The sequence below is a fragment of the Oryzias latipes genome, chromosome 15 (genome assembly GCF_053564925.1).
Source record: "Oryzias latipes strain Hd-rR chromosome 15, Olatipes_Hd-rR_3.1".
Taxonomy (NCBI): Eukaryota; Metazoa; Chordata; class Actinopteri; order Beloniformes; family Adrianichthyidae; genus Oryzias; species Oryzias latipes.
This window is the reverse complement of record NC_136251.1, coordinates 2,657,075-2,673,029: the sequence shown is the minus strand read 5'-3', so window position 1 is coordinate 2,673,029 and position 15,955 is coordinate 2,657,075. Positions and strand designations below refer to the sequence as shown.

At 43.8% G+C, this 15,955-nt stretch overlaps 1 protein-coding gene across 1 annotated transcript; it reads left to right on the top strand.

Moving 5' to 3' along the window:
- Positions 1-4,165: 4,165 nt before the first annotated feature.
- On the top strand, positions 4,166-14,606 carry napba (N-ethylmaleimide-sensitive factor attachment protein, beta a). Its single transcript, XM_023963071.2, has 10 exons — positions 4,166-4,380; positions 6,084-6,163; positions 8,103-8,219; positions 9,486-9,532; positions 9,618-9,695; positions 9,829-9,884; positions 10,617-10,701; positions 13,156-13,260; positions 13,533-13,601; positions 13,760-14,606. The coding sequence occupies exons 1-10, from the start codon at positions 4,283-4,285 to the stop codon at positions 13,910-13,912; spliced, it is 888 nt and encodes a 295-aa protein (XP_023818839.1). The 5' UTR covers positions 4,166-4,282; the 3' UTR covers positions 13,913-14,606.
- The last annotated feature ends 1,349 nt before the right edge of the window (positions 14,607-15,955 follow it).

Here is a 15,955-nt window from a genome sequence, read left to right as displayed (position 1 = left end):
CATTCTCTACCACCTTCAGAGGTGTTTCCCATTTTGACCTTGGGGTTTCCAGTTCATATTCTGCACACATGTTCCTGTATATTATTCCAGCCACTTGATTGTGGCACTCCATGTATGCTTTACCTGCCAGCATCTTACATCCTGCAGTTATGTGCTGGATTGTTTCAGGGGCCTCTTTGCACAGCCTACACCTTGGGTCTTGTCTGGTGTGGTAGATCTACACCTTGGGTCTTGTCTGGTGTGGTAGATCTGAGCCTCTATTGCTCTGGTGCTCAGGGCTTGTTCCTGGGCTGCCAGGATGAGCGCTTCGGTACTGTCCTGTAGGCCAGCCCTTTCTAGCCATTGGTAGGACTTCTTGATATCAGCCACTTCAGTTATGGTCCGGTGGTACATCCCATGCAGGGGTTTGTCCTCCCATGAGGATCTGTCTGCCTGCACTGTATCCTCTGCTCTCCATTGTCTGAGACATTCACTGAGCACACTGTCAGTTGGGGCCTTGAGCTTGATGTACTCATGCATCTTGGATGTTTCATCCTGGATAGTGGCTTCTACACTCACTAGTCCTCAGCCTCCTTCCTTGCGGCTAGCATACAGTCTCAGGGTGCTGGATTTGGGATGGAACCCTCCATTCATGGTGAGGAGCTTTCGTGTTTTAACATCCGTGGTCTGTATCTCTTCCTTTGGCCATCTTATTATTCCTGCAGGGTATCTGATAACTGGCAGTGCGTAGCTGTTTATTGCCCGGGTCTTATTTTTGCCATTGAGCTGGCTTCTCAGCACTTGCCTTACTCGTTGGAGGTATTTAGCTGTTGCAGCTTTCCTTGTTGCCTGCTCTAGGTTGCCATTTGCCTGTGGAATTCCAAGGTACTTGTAATTGTCCTCGATGTCTGCTATTGTTCCTTCTGGGAGTGAGACCCCTCCTGTGTGGACTACCTTGCCTCTCTTTGTCACCATCCGGCTGCATTTCTCGAGCCCGAATGACATCCCAATGTCAGTACTGTAGATCCTGGTGGTGTGGATCAGGGAGTCAATGTCACGCTCGCTCTTAGCATATAGCTTGATGTCATCCATGTAGAGGAGGTGACTGATGTTGGCCCCATTTCTGAGTCGGTATCCATAGCCAGTATTGTTGATTATTTGGCTGAGGGGGTTCAGACCTATGCAGAACAGCAGTGGGGACAGAGCATCACCTTGGTATATCCCACATTTGATGGACACTTGTGCAAGTGGCTTCCCATTGGCTTCAAGGGTGGTTTTCCACAGCTTCATTGAGTTTCCTATGAAGGCGCTTAGAGTCCTGTTGATGTTGTACAGCTCCAAGCATTCAGTGATCCATGTGTGTGGCATTGAGTCATAGGCCTTCTTGTAATCAATCCAGGCTGTGTACAGGTTGGTGTGTCGTGACTTGCAGTCTTGGGCGACTGTTCTGTCGACCAGGAGTTGGTGTTTGGCTCCTCTGGAGTCTCTACCAATGCCCTTCTGTGTGTTACTCATGAATTGATCCATGTGCCTGTTTATCTTGGTTGCAATGATGCCTGACATGAGCTTCCATGTTGTGGACAGACAGGTTATTGGTCGGTAGTTGGATGGGATTGCACCCTTTGAGGGATCCTTCTGGATCAGGATCGTTCGCCCTTCCGTTAGTCATTCGGGGTGAGTCCCATCTCTTAGCAGCTGGTTCATTTGTGCTGCCAGGCGCTCGTGGAGTGCGGTAAGCTTCTTTAGCCAGTAGGTATGTATCATGTCAGGGCCCGGTGCTGTCCAGTTCTTCATACCTGAGACTCTTTCTTGGATGTCTGCCACTGTGATGGTTACTGGATTCTGTTCAGGGAGGTTGCTATGTTCTTTTCTCAGAGAGACCAGCCACTGGGCATTGCTGTTATGTGCTGTCTCTTTCTCCCATATACTTTTCCAGTACTGTTCAGTTTCTAGCCTTGGTGGGTCTGCTCGGCTGTTTTGACCCTGCCACTGAGCGAACACTGTTGCAGGTTGAGTTGCGAAGAGCCTGTTTATTCGTCTGGCTTCATTGTCTCTTGTGTACCTCTTTAGGCGGCTGCTCAAGGCTAGGAGCCTTTGTTTGGCAGTTTCCAGTGCTTCAGGTATGGACATCTGGCTGTATCTCTTAGGTACTTGCTTTCTCATTGTACCTCTTTGAGCCTCTGTCAGCTTACTCACATCCTTCCGAGTTGCCTTGATTTTGGCCTCTAACCGTTGCTTCCATGGTGGGTACTGTTTTCTTCCATGGTTGCTCTTATAGCCAAGCATCTCAAGGATCACTGCTGCTGAAGTGTAAACCAGTTCATTGGTTTCTGTGATGGTTGTGGTAGGAATTGCCCTCAATGCTTCATTCACAGTTTCCAGTAGACTTTTAGGCGGTACATCACTTAACCGTTGTAGCTGGTGTCGGGGTTGCCTAGTGTTCATTGTACATTGTCTTTCAGGTCAGTTGCTGCCTTGCTCAGCGTAATTGTGGTTGTTGGGGCTGTGTACCCAATCTCAGGGTGGGAGTGTGGTATAACCTCCTCTCTGACCTGTTGTTCTGGCTCTCCCGTGGCATTGTATTGTATTGCTTCAATCTCAAGTTGTGATAGGAGTTGCCGTTTGTGGATGTTAGAGCACTGGGCTACCAGTTGTTTGGCAGTTAGCCCTGATTGTGGGTTTCGAAGCAACCATTTATTCCACATTCTCTGCATGTAACCCCTCTGGGTGGGATTACTTGAGTAGTAGCATCCTAACAGAACCTTGTTCTCACATCTAGTCCATTTCCGTTTTGTTCCAGTAGCCCACTTTCCATCATCCTCACTGGGTGATGTTAATTGCCCGTCATTGTTATGGTAATTGCCCCATTTCCATTGTCATGGTAATTGCCCCATTTTTCATTGCCATTAATTGTTCATTCCGCCCTGGGAATCGAACCCGGGTTTCCTGCATGACAGTCCTGCACCTTACCAACCGAGCTACCCTGACTTTTTTATATATATATATATATATATATATATATATATATATATATATATATATATATATATATATATATATATATATATATATATATATATATATATATATATATATATATATATATATATATATATATATATATATATATATATATATATATATATATATATATATATATATATATATATATATACACTCTCAGTTCAGAAAAGCGCAGTGCTAGGAACAGCTAAGATACTGCAGGACCCTCAAGCTCCCAGGCCTCTGGAAGAGGACCCGTGCTTTGAGGAGAAACCACCCGCGGAGGGTGAGAGGGGCGTTAAAATATATTTATATAAAAAGTTGATCACATGTCACTTTTGCAGACCTATTTATTTAATTTTAATGTGATTTTTAATGTTCTTTTTGCTGTATTTTTGAATGTCCTGCTTGCTGCTGCAGATAAGTGAATTTCCCCATCATGGGATAAATAAAGTTATCTAATCTAATCTAATCTAATCTATATGCCTGACATGTGTGTTTGTATGCATAAGTACAACAGAGTGTAACAGCGTGTGCCTGGACAGGCCCCGCCCTTTTGACCAACATCTGCATGTGATAGTGATGAAGATAAACATCCAGCAACTTGTTTCTTTGTGATTCTACCCCCCCCCCCCCTCTTTAATCATCCTCCAACTTCAACCCCCCTTTTGTATCTTTACCCCCCATCTCTGACATCCCACTCTCTCCTCTTTTCTCCTTTTTTGTCCATTCCAAAGAAAATATTTAAAAACATGATTGATTTAAACAGTTTAGCCTCAAATACAAAAGTATTTATACAACCTTATGTGTCATAAGATTCCTAACCCTGTGACAGTAAAATATGTCCAAGACGGGAGGCCTTCAGCTTTGATCTGTTCCTGGACAGGGCACGTTTAAAAAAATGAAATTATTTTTTAAAAGTGTTAATTCTTCATTGTGACATTGTTTCCTTTGGATTTCTTGGAGATGTCTAGATGTGTTGAAGAACAGAGAAAAAGAGAGGCTGCTTCCGCGGAAACACTACGTGATGATTTACAGACAGACTTTTATTTTTAAAAGAACTTTAAACTCCTTTTTAAAAAAACAACATTATATTCACCAAGCTTCGACGCAGCTGCCCCCAATCCCCCGCGCCGACCTTTCCTCTTCAGCAGGGGGCGACAGTGAGGCATGAAAATACATTCTCACTACCATCGAGGAAGAGCGTCATCCTCATCATCCTCAGGATCCTCAGCATCAGCACCAACCCGCTCCTCTCCGAACCTCTGCGGCCCGTTTTCTTGCCACCCCCCGGCCCGCCATGGACAACACCGGCAAAGAGAAGGAGGCCATGCAGCTGATGGCGGAAGCGGACAAGAAGGTCAAGGCGTCCGGATCCTTCCTGGGGGGGATGTTTGGGTGAGCGATGCGCTGTCGATCTGTTTACCGTTTGGGGGCGGGGAGAGATGTCTGCGTCCCCTCCATAAATAAATAAAGACATTAATTAATGATAATAATAATAATAAAAAAGGCCTCCTTGCGTGTTTCTCCTTATTATGCGGTAACGTTCACGCTGCAGAAACGCGGACGGCTCTTTTCGGGGACGCGCGCGCGTCCTGACGCTAGAGAGGCTGCAGGGACGCTCAGCTTCTGCGGAGGAGGATTCCGCGCGTGTGCGTGCGCGTGTGCCCAAGCGCCGGGGAGTGGCGTGTGTTTACGGTAAAAACGGGAGCAGATGATTTTTTTTAGTGACGAATGAGCGCTTGAACCGAACCCAGCGGGTTTGGCGAGTGCGCCTCTTCAAAGGGGGTCAGTTCAGCGCCTGGCCGCTAGGGGGCATCGGTTAGTCTCATTCACTTTAAGGGAAAACTGTCCAAAGCCAGCGCGGACGGAGACAAACCTTCAGCCTTGACCCTAAAACGTAGTTCCGCTTTGCAGTGCTGCCAACAAGCATTACTGTAATCCCATTACATTTATATTAATTTTTAGTTACTTGCAGGCCTACTACCAAAGTAGTGATGTTACATGATACAAATGATTTGGTGCAGGGATGAGTTTGTTGCTGTCCAGCCACATGAGTTCAGTGTGATGGATGTAAAGAAATAATCTGGACATAGAATGCTTCATGGTCATCACACAGCAGCACGACAAATGAAGAAATAACCATTAAAATGTAGGGATTTTAGGGTTCTTCATATTGGACGAGTCTGTGTGTGTGAACTCAAAGGCTGAAGATGAGATGTGATGGTTCCATTCTTCCCCAATGACAGAGATCAAAGATTAGTAATGATAGATTTTATTTATAGAAGCTTTTTGAGATGCTGGGTTGTTCACACATTTTCTGTCTCAGGTGCCACACAGACAGTCAGAGCCCCAAAAGGAAAAAACATGCACAGAGGAGCAAACAACAGATGAATTTTTAGTTTTGTCTGAGAGCAAGCATGACCTGGTTTTGTTGGAGGGGGTTGAACTCCATGTGTGTGTTTCCCCATGAGAAGCTGCATGTTTCAGACAACGACTTTAGGATCTAGTACTGCCTCCCTTTGGTCTTTGATCCAGACTGTTATTCTGCTTTCTTTAAGATGGTTGTGCAAATTGTGCAATTAAAATAAAAGTGCTGACCACTCTACACCTCCATGGAGTAAGTGTGTGTGTGTGTGTGTTAGCCTGGGGGCAGTGCTGGTTGCACAGACTCTACTTGGAAGGGGCGGTTCTTCAATTTATGACATCACAATGTGAGAAGCCACTTGTTTTCTTGGATTGGGAGGGGCTGGGGCTCATAGAGCAGGTTTTCAGAAGAAGATGCGTGACTGGATTAAAATACCGCTTTGGTGTTGTTTTTTTGTGAGGAATCAACATTATAATACACTTCAAAGCTCAAAAGGTTGATGTTGCATTATGGGACCTTTGAATAAAGAGTTTTTTTTTGCTTGTCATCAGCTTCTCAGAGGTTTGCTGGGTCTGAGCCTGACTTGGTTTGATCCAGCCTTAGTTTGGTTTCATGTTCAGCCTCTGCAGCTCATCTGCTCATTCACACTCACAGTGACTCAACAGTTTTCATGGGATTGTTAGAAACAGTTTGTAGGTGTGGAAGGAAATTCACGTGTTTGTTTCTTTTGAAGAGGGAACCATAAGGTGGAGGACGCCTGCGAGATATACGCCAGAGCGGCCAACATGTTCAAGATGGCCAAGAACTGGAGCGGTGGGTGACAAAACACACATGTGCACGGCTGTGCATTGACATCTGAGCTTCAGGATTTGGTGGGAGGAGTCAGCAGGGAGTTCTCCTGAGCTCCTGAAGCAGATGTGCCGATGAAAGCCAAGATTAAGCTGCATTCACACCAGACGCAATTCACGCGTCCAATTTGCGTCTGACGCGTGTCAAATTTACTGCTCAACGCCTCGAGAGTGAAAAAACATTAGAGACAGCCCCCGCGGGGGCCCTCCCTATGCCAACTTCCAGAGAGCCAGCACAGCGAGCTCTGCTCCCCGGGGACCGGAAGCCTGGGCAGCGGCGCACGCTAGCTCTGCCGGCCGCTGGCAGCGGAGCTTGCTCTGCTGTCCACCGGGAGGCTGGCTCGATCGCTCCAGCTCCGTTGGCCCTGTGGCAACCTGTCCAGGGTGTATCCTGCCTTTGCCCAACGGCAACCAGGACAGTCTCCGGCAACCCTGCAGGTTAACCCTTGTGCTTTCCTAGGCAGCTTATTGGGAGTTGGGGCATCTAGATCAGTGTTTTTCAACCTTTTTTGAGCCACGGCACACTTTAACCTTGACAAAAATCCCGCGGCACACCAGCATCCAAAAAAAGAAGAAGCAGAAACTCATAGTCTGTATTGACAGCGCCCCCCCACCCACCCCCGCAAAGTCACGTGCATTTTTGTGATAATTGTGGCAGAAAAAGCTGGTTGTTGCAGCTGTTTTTTATAAAGATGAAATAAAAGTTAAGTTAGAAGATTTACAAACTGTTTGATGTGTGTTCGTTGTGGTTTCAAGACCTTTAACAAGGACGACTCATTGTGTGCTGAGTGCTGTCACTTTAACCCAATGCATCATGGTAGATGTAGTGTGAAAACTGCTGCAAAAGGGCAGAAAGACTAGTGTCTCTGAGCTTCAATGTTTTGTTCACTTTTTCCACGGTCTTTAAACGTGGTATAATCCACCGGCTGGAAAATGAGACACTTTCTGATATCGGATTCTGTGGAAAGCTACACCGCTAAAGACGAGCTTTAGCTGGTATTTTTGTTGGAACTGAGAGACTTTATGAGCAGAATCAGAACAAGGAAGTGAAGACTTTAACCACTTCTGATTGGTCAGACTGATGACGTGTGATTAAGCCTTCAAGAATGATTGGCGGAGACAGTTAAAGGGGCGGGACTTTTCCAAAAACAGCTGAAGCTGCGGCTAAATCGTGGTACCATCATTCTTATCAAAATGTCTTTAATAGAATCAAATAAACACAAAGAAAAAAGTATTTTATAATCTTTCATATTCCTAACTACTCAGTGTTTTATCAGGGCCTGTTTGGATGAACACAGAGCTGATATCCTGGAGATGGAAAATGTTTTTAGATCAGTGAATGAGGGTGATTTCCCACGGCACACCTGACCATCTCACACGGCACACTGGTTGAAAAACACTATCTTAGACGACCCCCCCCCCCCCCCCCTTCCATTGAGGTGTTCTCCCTACCATGACAAAGGTGGATAAAGGTGGAAAGATTTCATGTAATTCATGGACACCAGTGAAGATCACAAATCATTGAAGAAAAAAGGTTCAGAGCACTGTCTAGTGGGTCTAGATGACCCATCTCCCAATGTTAAAGTGCCTAGGATAGCACAAGGGTTACGAAAATGGATGGAAGTTCAGGACAAAAATCCTGGCATCGAGTGGCCATTTTGGATTTATTTTTCTTCCCTTTGATCGAGTCACTGACAACGTCGCAGTACCTCAGATCGCGTCTGAACATCGACTTAACATTGAAACCTGACGCACAAATTGCGTGCAGTGTGAATCCAGCATAACAGTTTGATGGAGTTGAATGCTTCAGGGGTTACTTTTTTACATCCACACTCTGTGTGTGTTTGTGTGTGTGTGTGTGTGTGTGTGTGTGTGTGTGTCTGCGTGCATGTATGTGCGAGCAGCTGCAGGGAACGCGTTCTGTCAGGCTGCTCGGCTCCACATGCAGCTCCAGAACAAACTGGACTCGGCCACCAGCTTTGTTGATGCCGGAAATGCCTACAAGAAAGCCGACCCGCAGGGTGAGAGCACAGAGAACATCAGAGCTCATGAGTCTGTCGCCGGGTAAAGTCCAGACATCAAACCACAGCCTATAGTCTGCTGCACAAAACACAATTTCAATTCATTCAGTTAATCTGGATTCGATTACCACAGCAATTTTTTTTCTTGGCTCCTTCATGCTGCAGGAGAAACAACAGGAAGTATTTTCTCAGCTACTAAGCTGCAAACATGAAGCTCCGCCTTTAACCATGGTCAGAACTATGGGAAACACGTTTTTGAATCCCCAGCCCTCAGATGGGTTTACACTTAATGTGAAAGGATGAACTAATCAGGCTAAACAAGTCTGGATTTTTAACTCATTCTGGTTAGTTACACTTTTGTGCTATCCATCATCTGTTCATCCATCCATCCATCCATCCATCCATCCATCCATCCATCCATCCATCCATCCATCCATCCATCCATCCATCCATCCATCCATCCATCCATCCATCCAACACCTGTTTATCCATCCATCCATCCATCGTCCATCCATCCATCCATCCATCCATCCATCGTCCATTATCCATCATCCATCCATCCATCCAACACCTGTTCATCCATCTACCAGCTGTTTATTCATCCATCCACCATCCATCCATCTATCCATCCATCCATCAGCTGTTCATGCACCAATTTCCAAACCCAATTATTGATGCTGTCTATCACTGGAATTTCCTGGAGAACCAGAACACATCATCAGTTTTATTATTTTTTGTAGATTGAAGTCTGACGTTTGTTCCTGCTTCACTTTCCCATCTTGATATTTTCCTCTCGGCTTCAGATTAATCATCCATAACGAGCTCCTATAAAGCAGAGTACAACTTTAAGCGGGGGGAAGGGGGGTAATGGCAACCCCTCCCAATCAGCACTATCACCACACACTATTTTTGTGTTGATCATTTCATGGGAATCCTTCATGTGTCCTGGTGTGGAGGGAACTGGAGGTGCTGTCGGGTCGGTTCTCATCCACTGATTTTGATCAAGCCTGAAAGATTTCAGAGAACAGAGTTCTGATGGGGGGGGGGGGGGGCATTATCAATATCAGCAGATTTTAATGACACAAATGTGGTAACTTTTGTTCTTCGTTGTTTTTTTCTAGAAAACCACACATTTATAAATGAGTAATCTTGCCCCCCTAAACCCGTCCCTCACTGTTTTCATAGTAATGGTGCTTAGAGGGAGGAACCTGAGCAGAATCAGAGGGTTAATGGACTTCTTATAACTTTATCCTTGTATCTTTTCAGAGGCCATTAACTGTCTAAACCAGGCCATTGACATTTACACTGACATGGTAAGCCCCCCCCCAGCCCCAAATCCCTCCCCCGCAACAATTTCCTGTTCAAAGGTTGAACTGAATGTGTCTGCCCTGGTTTCAGGGTCGCTTCACTATCGCGGCCAAACATCACATCACCATCGCAGAGATCTACGAGTCTGAGCTGGTGGACATCGAGAAGGTAAAACCCAGACCACTTTCAGGAAACACTGGCAGATGTTCTGGTTTGATTTTTCCAGCCTTATGTGTGTGCCTGTGTGTGCACGTGTGTGTGCCTGTGTGTGCACGTGTGTGTACCTTTGTGTGCATTTCAGGCTATTGCTCACTACGAGCAGGCAGCAGATTACTACAAAGGAGAAGAATCCAACAGGTATGTTCAAAATTAATTGTTTCTCAAACAAAAAAAACAGGAAATGATTAACAAACAGAATTTAAAAAAAAGTAAATATTGATATTTCTTTTGTCAGATGACAATATTCTCAAATGTATCTTTAGGAACACTAGTACAAGGTCTTCTTGTTGGCGTGTTCAGACACCTTTAATGTTGATGAAGCTCTCCAGGATGGCATGACTCATTATGACTCACAGCTTCAGCAGATTCTGCATCCCAAGTCCTCAGCTGTGTTTCCAAAAGAAACTTTTTATATTAAAAGGAAATCTGGTCTGGCCAGATACTTCTGGTCTAGATCAGAAGTAAACTCTGTTTGGTGAGTTTCTGTGTAAATTCAAGGGATCAAATCTGAGTCAAAAGTGGAAGAAAGGAGGAAAGAAAATATAAAAAAAAAAACAATCCAAGGTTTTTTTCAAGCCACAGATTGTGTGTGTACTTTGGTCCTGCACTAATTTAGTCTCTATTGGAACTTTTTCCCTTTGCTTTTGAGGCTTTTTGTACATTTTTGAGGGATTTTCCTTCAATGTGATTACAAGATGGTCCTTTGCACACTTTGTGTGTGCTTGGGCCATAATTAGTTGATCCAGTACTCAGATTTCCATTGAGACCTCAGAACATGAATTTGAGACCTGATGAAGCCCGTTCTCCAGTCTTTTAGGGGGGCGTATTTGTACTACAGACATGCCAGTTCATGTGCTGCTTCTGTTTCAGTTCAGCCAACAAATGTCTCCTGAAGGTGGGACATTACAGCGCTCAGCTGGAGCAGTACCAGAAGGCTATTGAGATCTACGAACAGGTACTAGCTAATCTGCTAAACAACCTCTGTGCTAAAAGAAGTTTTTTACAGGTACTGCAGCTGCAGTTATGAAGAAAATCTGGTTTTTCATTATTTAAGGCATCTAAAAAAAAGAAAGATGTCAGATCCACCAGAGGATTTATGTAGTCTGTCTGCCAAAGCATCTGAGGAACCAAAGTGTTTGACTCACACAGACATTCCTGCAGCTTTAAAACTCATCAGAGAGATCCATCATCCACACATGGAGGAAACTCATAACTGAGGATAATCTTCAAGTGACCAAAATTAGTCCCAGCGCACAAAGAGGAATCATCCAGGAAGTCATGAAAGAAGCAGAAGAAGGAAGTCAGACCTAACTTGCCTACGTTTGGGTCAGCATTCGTGATCCAACTGTCAGAAAAGGACTTTTGGACAAACGTAGATTCATGAGAGACTTCAAGGAGACAGACAAGAACCCAGAGAAACAGCTGCATTATGCACAAAAACATCTGGACAAATTTTCTGATGAGAGTGTAAAATCATTTTCTGGAAGGAGTGCACCCTCAAACATCTGCACCCAAATCAACACTATCAACTCAAACATGGAGGTGGGTGTGTGGTGGTCTGGTGTTCAGAAGAACTTTAGTTTCTACTGCAGAAAGAAGATCTAAAGACAGTGGCAGGTCCACCTCTCAATAGATCTGTGTTCAAGAGTTTCAGAACCTTAAATCGATGTTCATGCTGGAAAAGCTGAAATGTTTCAGAAGATAGGGAGCATCTTCTTCATCCTCCTCGAAGCTCGGTGGGAATCTTTTAGTAAATATGGAAATGGCAAGGTTACACGAAATGTTTGGAAATTTACTCTAACGTAAAAAATATTTGGGAAGTCTGAAATTTCTTCGTTAAAAAGTCTAAAGCAGGGGTGGGCAATTATTTTAACTGGCGGGCCACAAAGCGTTCTAAAATGAGATAAAGGGGCCGGACAGGAGCAGATGAGTGGAGTGAGAAAGAAATGAGATGGAATCTGGATGAAAACCTTTAGAATGAAAATTATTATATAAAACAGAACATTCTAGAGTTTTTAGCCAATTGCAGCAACGGCTTGATGTAAAACTTAGAGAAACGCTGCAATAATGTGGTGTTTAAATGATCATAAGAATGAAAAACAACCACATTTTCACAACTTTTTCATGTGAGGCCACAATAACTCTTTTTCTTTAAACTTTTTTATCTTTCTTTTATTGTAAAGCCCTATAATAAAGTTGTATTAATTCCTGATCCTTTAATAAAATAAATGACACTATTTATGAAATTTTAAAAATGACTATATAACTGTGATTTTCAAAGACAAAAAGTCAGAAGAAATATACTGATATATTAAAAAGAGAAAGCAATAAATAGTGGATCTTCTCCCGTCATAATTCTAATAAAGACTTAGAGCTGCAGCTCCTCACGTCTCACAGTTTGTGCTAAAACTGAGTCCAGCACGTCTGTTTCTCATCCAGTAAGAAGCACATTTCTATGTCTTCTGCTGCAGCTACGCATATATCTGAGTTACCTTTTCACCAGTACAGAGGTCCCTCAATTATTGGGATTTAAAAATAACCGTGATCTGTGAAATCCACGGAGAATGATTACAGACGTTTTGGCAGTAAAACTCCTCACTGTCACTTTCTACACTTTTCTCAGACAGACATGAACATTTTCACACTTTCCTCATGTTTAAATTCTCAAACCTTACCCCTTGTGCTATCGTAGATGATCCCCCCCTTCCATTGACGTGTTCTCCCTACCATGACAAAGGTGGATAAAGGTGGAAAGATTTCATGTAATCCATGGACACCAGTGAAGATCACAAATCATTGTAGGAAAAAGGTTCAGAGCACTGTCTAGTGGGTCTAGATGACCCAACTCCCAATGTCAAAGTGCCTAGGATAGCACAGGGGTTACTAGAAATTAGGTCCAGGATCTTAAAATAAAAACAAAGATCTGATCGATCACAGATTTCTGCAGATCTGAAGAGCTCCGCGTTTCTGTACAGGAGACACGGAGGAGATTGATTGACAAGGTCTGTTTAAAAAAAGCAGGGATACACAGGGATTGACAGGGATTCTAGAGGGTTCCAGGTTGGAGCACAGACTGCTGAAGGGTGGAAGAAAATGTCACGTTCTATGCAGGTCTTGATCGTATTGTTAGATATAAATAAAAAAGATGGGTCTCTGTTTTTGTTCAGTGGGCCAGACCAAACATGGAGGCTGGCCGGATCCAGCCCGTGGACCGCAGTTTGCCCACCTCTGGTCTAAAGCATTCACACTGTATGAAAAACCATGTCCTGGTGGTTTGTGCAGCTAAAACTGTCAACTTTTTATTTTTTTTGATGAATGGGTGTGAAGAGATGTGAAAGGTACAAGGTCAACGTCTGAGCAACATATATTTACATTTACAAACGGACAACGCCTCTGCTGTGTGTTTCAGGTTGCAATGAGCACCATGGACAACCCTCTGCTGAAGTACAACGCTAAAGAATACTTCTTTAAGGCCTCACTGTGTCACTTCATCGTGGACGAGCTCAATGCCAAGGTGACTAGACAGCAGCAACATGCCTGTGCACCTTTCAGAGAGGTAGACATTCACTCTGGCCGCACCTGGGGGTCAACAGGCTGTTGCTTTGGTGACAGTTGGATGTAGAAATGGCAGTTTTTTTAATTGAAGACATAAAAATGTATCCAAGTCCCTGGAACAAGGAAGACTGAAGACAGCAGGCATCTGTGTGTCTGAGCAGTCACATGACCTGTTGGGGTCTCACCTGTAACCTCTGAAGGCATCAGCTTTGCTGCGTTTGTGTTTTCCAGCTGGCCATTGAGAAGTACGAGGAGATGTTCCCAGCCTTCTCAGACTCCAGAGAGCTCAAACTGCTGAAGGTAATTGTGGATGTCTTTGGACTGAAAATGGTGTTTCTCCCATGTTTGCTCTGCATGAATAGAGCAAAGTACAATTAGCTGCTGCACTAATTCTGCTCAGACTGATGCTTCATCAGCTCTTTTTGTAGAAAACTCATTTTCAAGTTCTATTGCAACAGAAACTGCTGGACGCTCACGAAGAGCAGAACAGCGAGGCGTTCACGGAGGCCGTCAAAGATTTTGACTCCGTGTCTCGCCTGGACCAGTGGCTGACCACCATGCTGCTGCGCATCAAGAAGACCATCCAGGGAGACGCCGGTGACCTGAAGTAGATGAAGGTGGAAGAGGGGAGGATGAAGAAGGTGGAGGATGGGCTTTAAAAGTGTCTTCAGGTGGAACAGAGGGAGTGGGGGTGTAAGGGAGGCTGGCGGGAGTTTACAGTTGTACATATCAGTCTGCATGTGACCCCCCATAAACAAAGCATCACCTTACTGTTAGACGTGTCCCCGTCCAGCAGCTGTCATGGAGAGGAGGGTGTGTGAGAGCACGAGTGAGAGTGGGTGAGTCCACAGCAGGAAAGCTTCTCCTTTGTGATGAGGGAAGCTTCACTTCCAGGAGATCCAGAGATACGTGTTAGGTTACAGACAAGACAAAATGAAGATATTTATTGTCCATTAGGAGAATAATTCTTGTTTATCATGGTGTTCTGTGTTATGATTCATCTTAATTTTAACGTATTTGCCTCTTCTTTGCTTCCTCACTCACTTGTTGTCTTCCTCCGTCTTGTCCCGTTCTTGCCCCCATGCTCCATCAGTCAGTGAAAGCGTCCGTTGTGATTGGCTGATTCTTTGTGAACCTGGTTATGGTCAAGCGGCGCTGGTGCCTGGTTTGTGCATGTCTGATGTCATGTTGATAAGTGTCCCTGTGTTGTGAAGAACATATGAGCAGCCTGGTGTCATTTCTGTGAATTTAATCAAGATGTTCCTCAGATATCCAGTTGAAATAAAAAGATCATCACTCCTAAAACCTGCCTGTTTATTCTGATATCAAACATTAAAGCAGAAAAGGAAACTAGTTATATCCACCAGATCCAACTATTTGATCCATTCATTGATTTATCATGAGTACTGGTACCAGTCTGGTCACTTGGTACCAAGCAGCAGAGAGAAAAAATACATACTTGGCAGTGTTTTTATTTTATTTTTTATCTGATTATGAAGGACGTTTTATTTTGTAAAACTCTGCTTTGCTGATTTATTCTACATTTTTTTTCACACGTTCTTGACATTTTTATTACATGTCCTCTTTTTTCATTTAAAAGGTGATTAAACTAATTAAATTTCATGTTTAGTGTTTGGATCTGACATAAAGCCGCTCTGAAAAAAATGCATGAAAACTCACCAAAACTTGCAGACCGCCAGTACCTGGTAAAAATGAAGTCGATGACAGCATGGCAAGCGAAACCATAAAAAAAATAATAATAAAAAATTAATGAGCCGAAAATCGCTAATGGAGGCACAAAAACAGTCAAAATACACTAAGGAAACCATACAACACATGTCGGGGATATCCAAAGGACGTTTTGAAATTATTGTGGGCCACACAACCCACTGCTTGGCAGCTGGTTTGTGGCAAAATTGTGGCAATTTTCATGTTTTTCCACAATATGAGAAAAGTCGACCTTTAGCCTCGGGAAGAGGTCTTTGAAAAAAACCTGTAGTAGCAGCTACACACGAAAACTACAAGGTATTTTCGTCGATCATCTAACTTCTCGGTCGTCATTGGCAAGCTCCTGTGCAAAGAATTTTGCAACTAGAAGCTCGCTAATTTTTATGGGAATGTCACAAAAATTGAAAAATAGGGCCCCCTTCTACACACAACCCCCCACTTCTTTCACACCTCCGACCCCCCTAACTGATTGGGGAAATACAATGAGAAATAATGAATTGATAAATGAATAGGGCAAATATTTCCTAAGAATCATCGCATTTACCAATCAGGGACTCAGCTTTGGGTATGTGCCGTTTTCAGTGAAACAATCAGCGGGTAGAGAACACATCCAATGCCAGCGCTTCTGTTTTGAACTTCCATCTATTTTGTTGACCTGCTGGGGTCACGGGGTTGCCGGAGCCCATCCCGGTTCCTGTTGGGCGAAGGCAGGACATTATTTAGAGGTTTTATAATTGCACCATTACAAAGTATGTAGTATTCGGTTTATGTATGGAACACTTTTAAAATAAATAACATTGTAATGATTACATCTTTTTAAATTAGATTTCCGTTTTGTCATTTTATCTGGTAAGAAACACATTTTTGGGGACATTTGACTCATTTTTCTCAGCTTTGTTGTTGCTACTAATAGCAAAAGGGTAGGA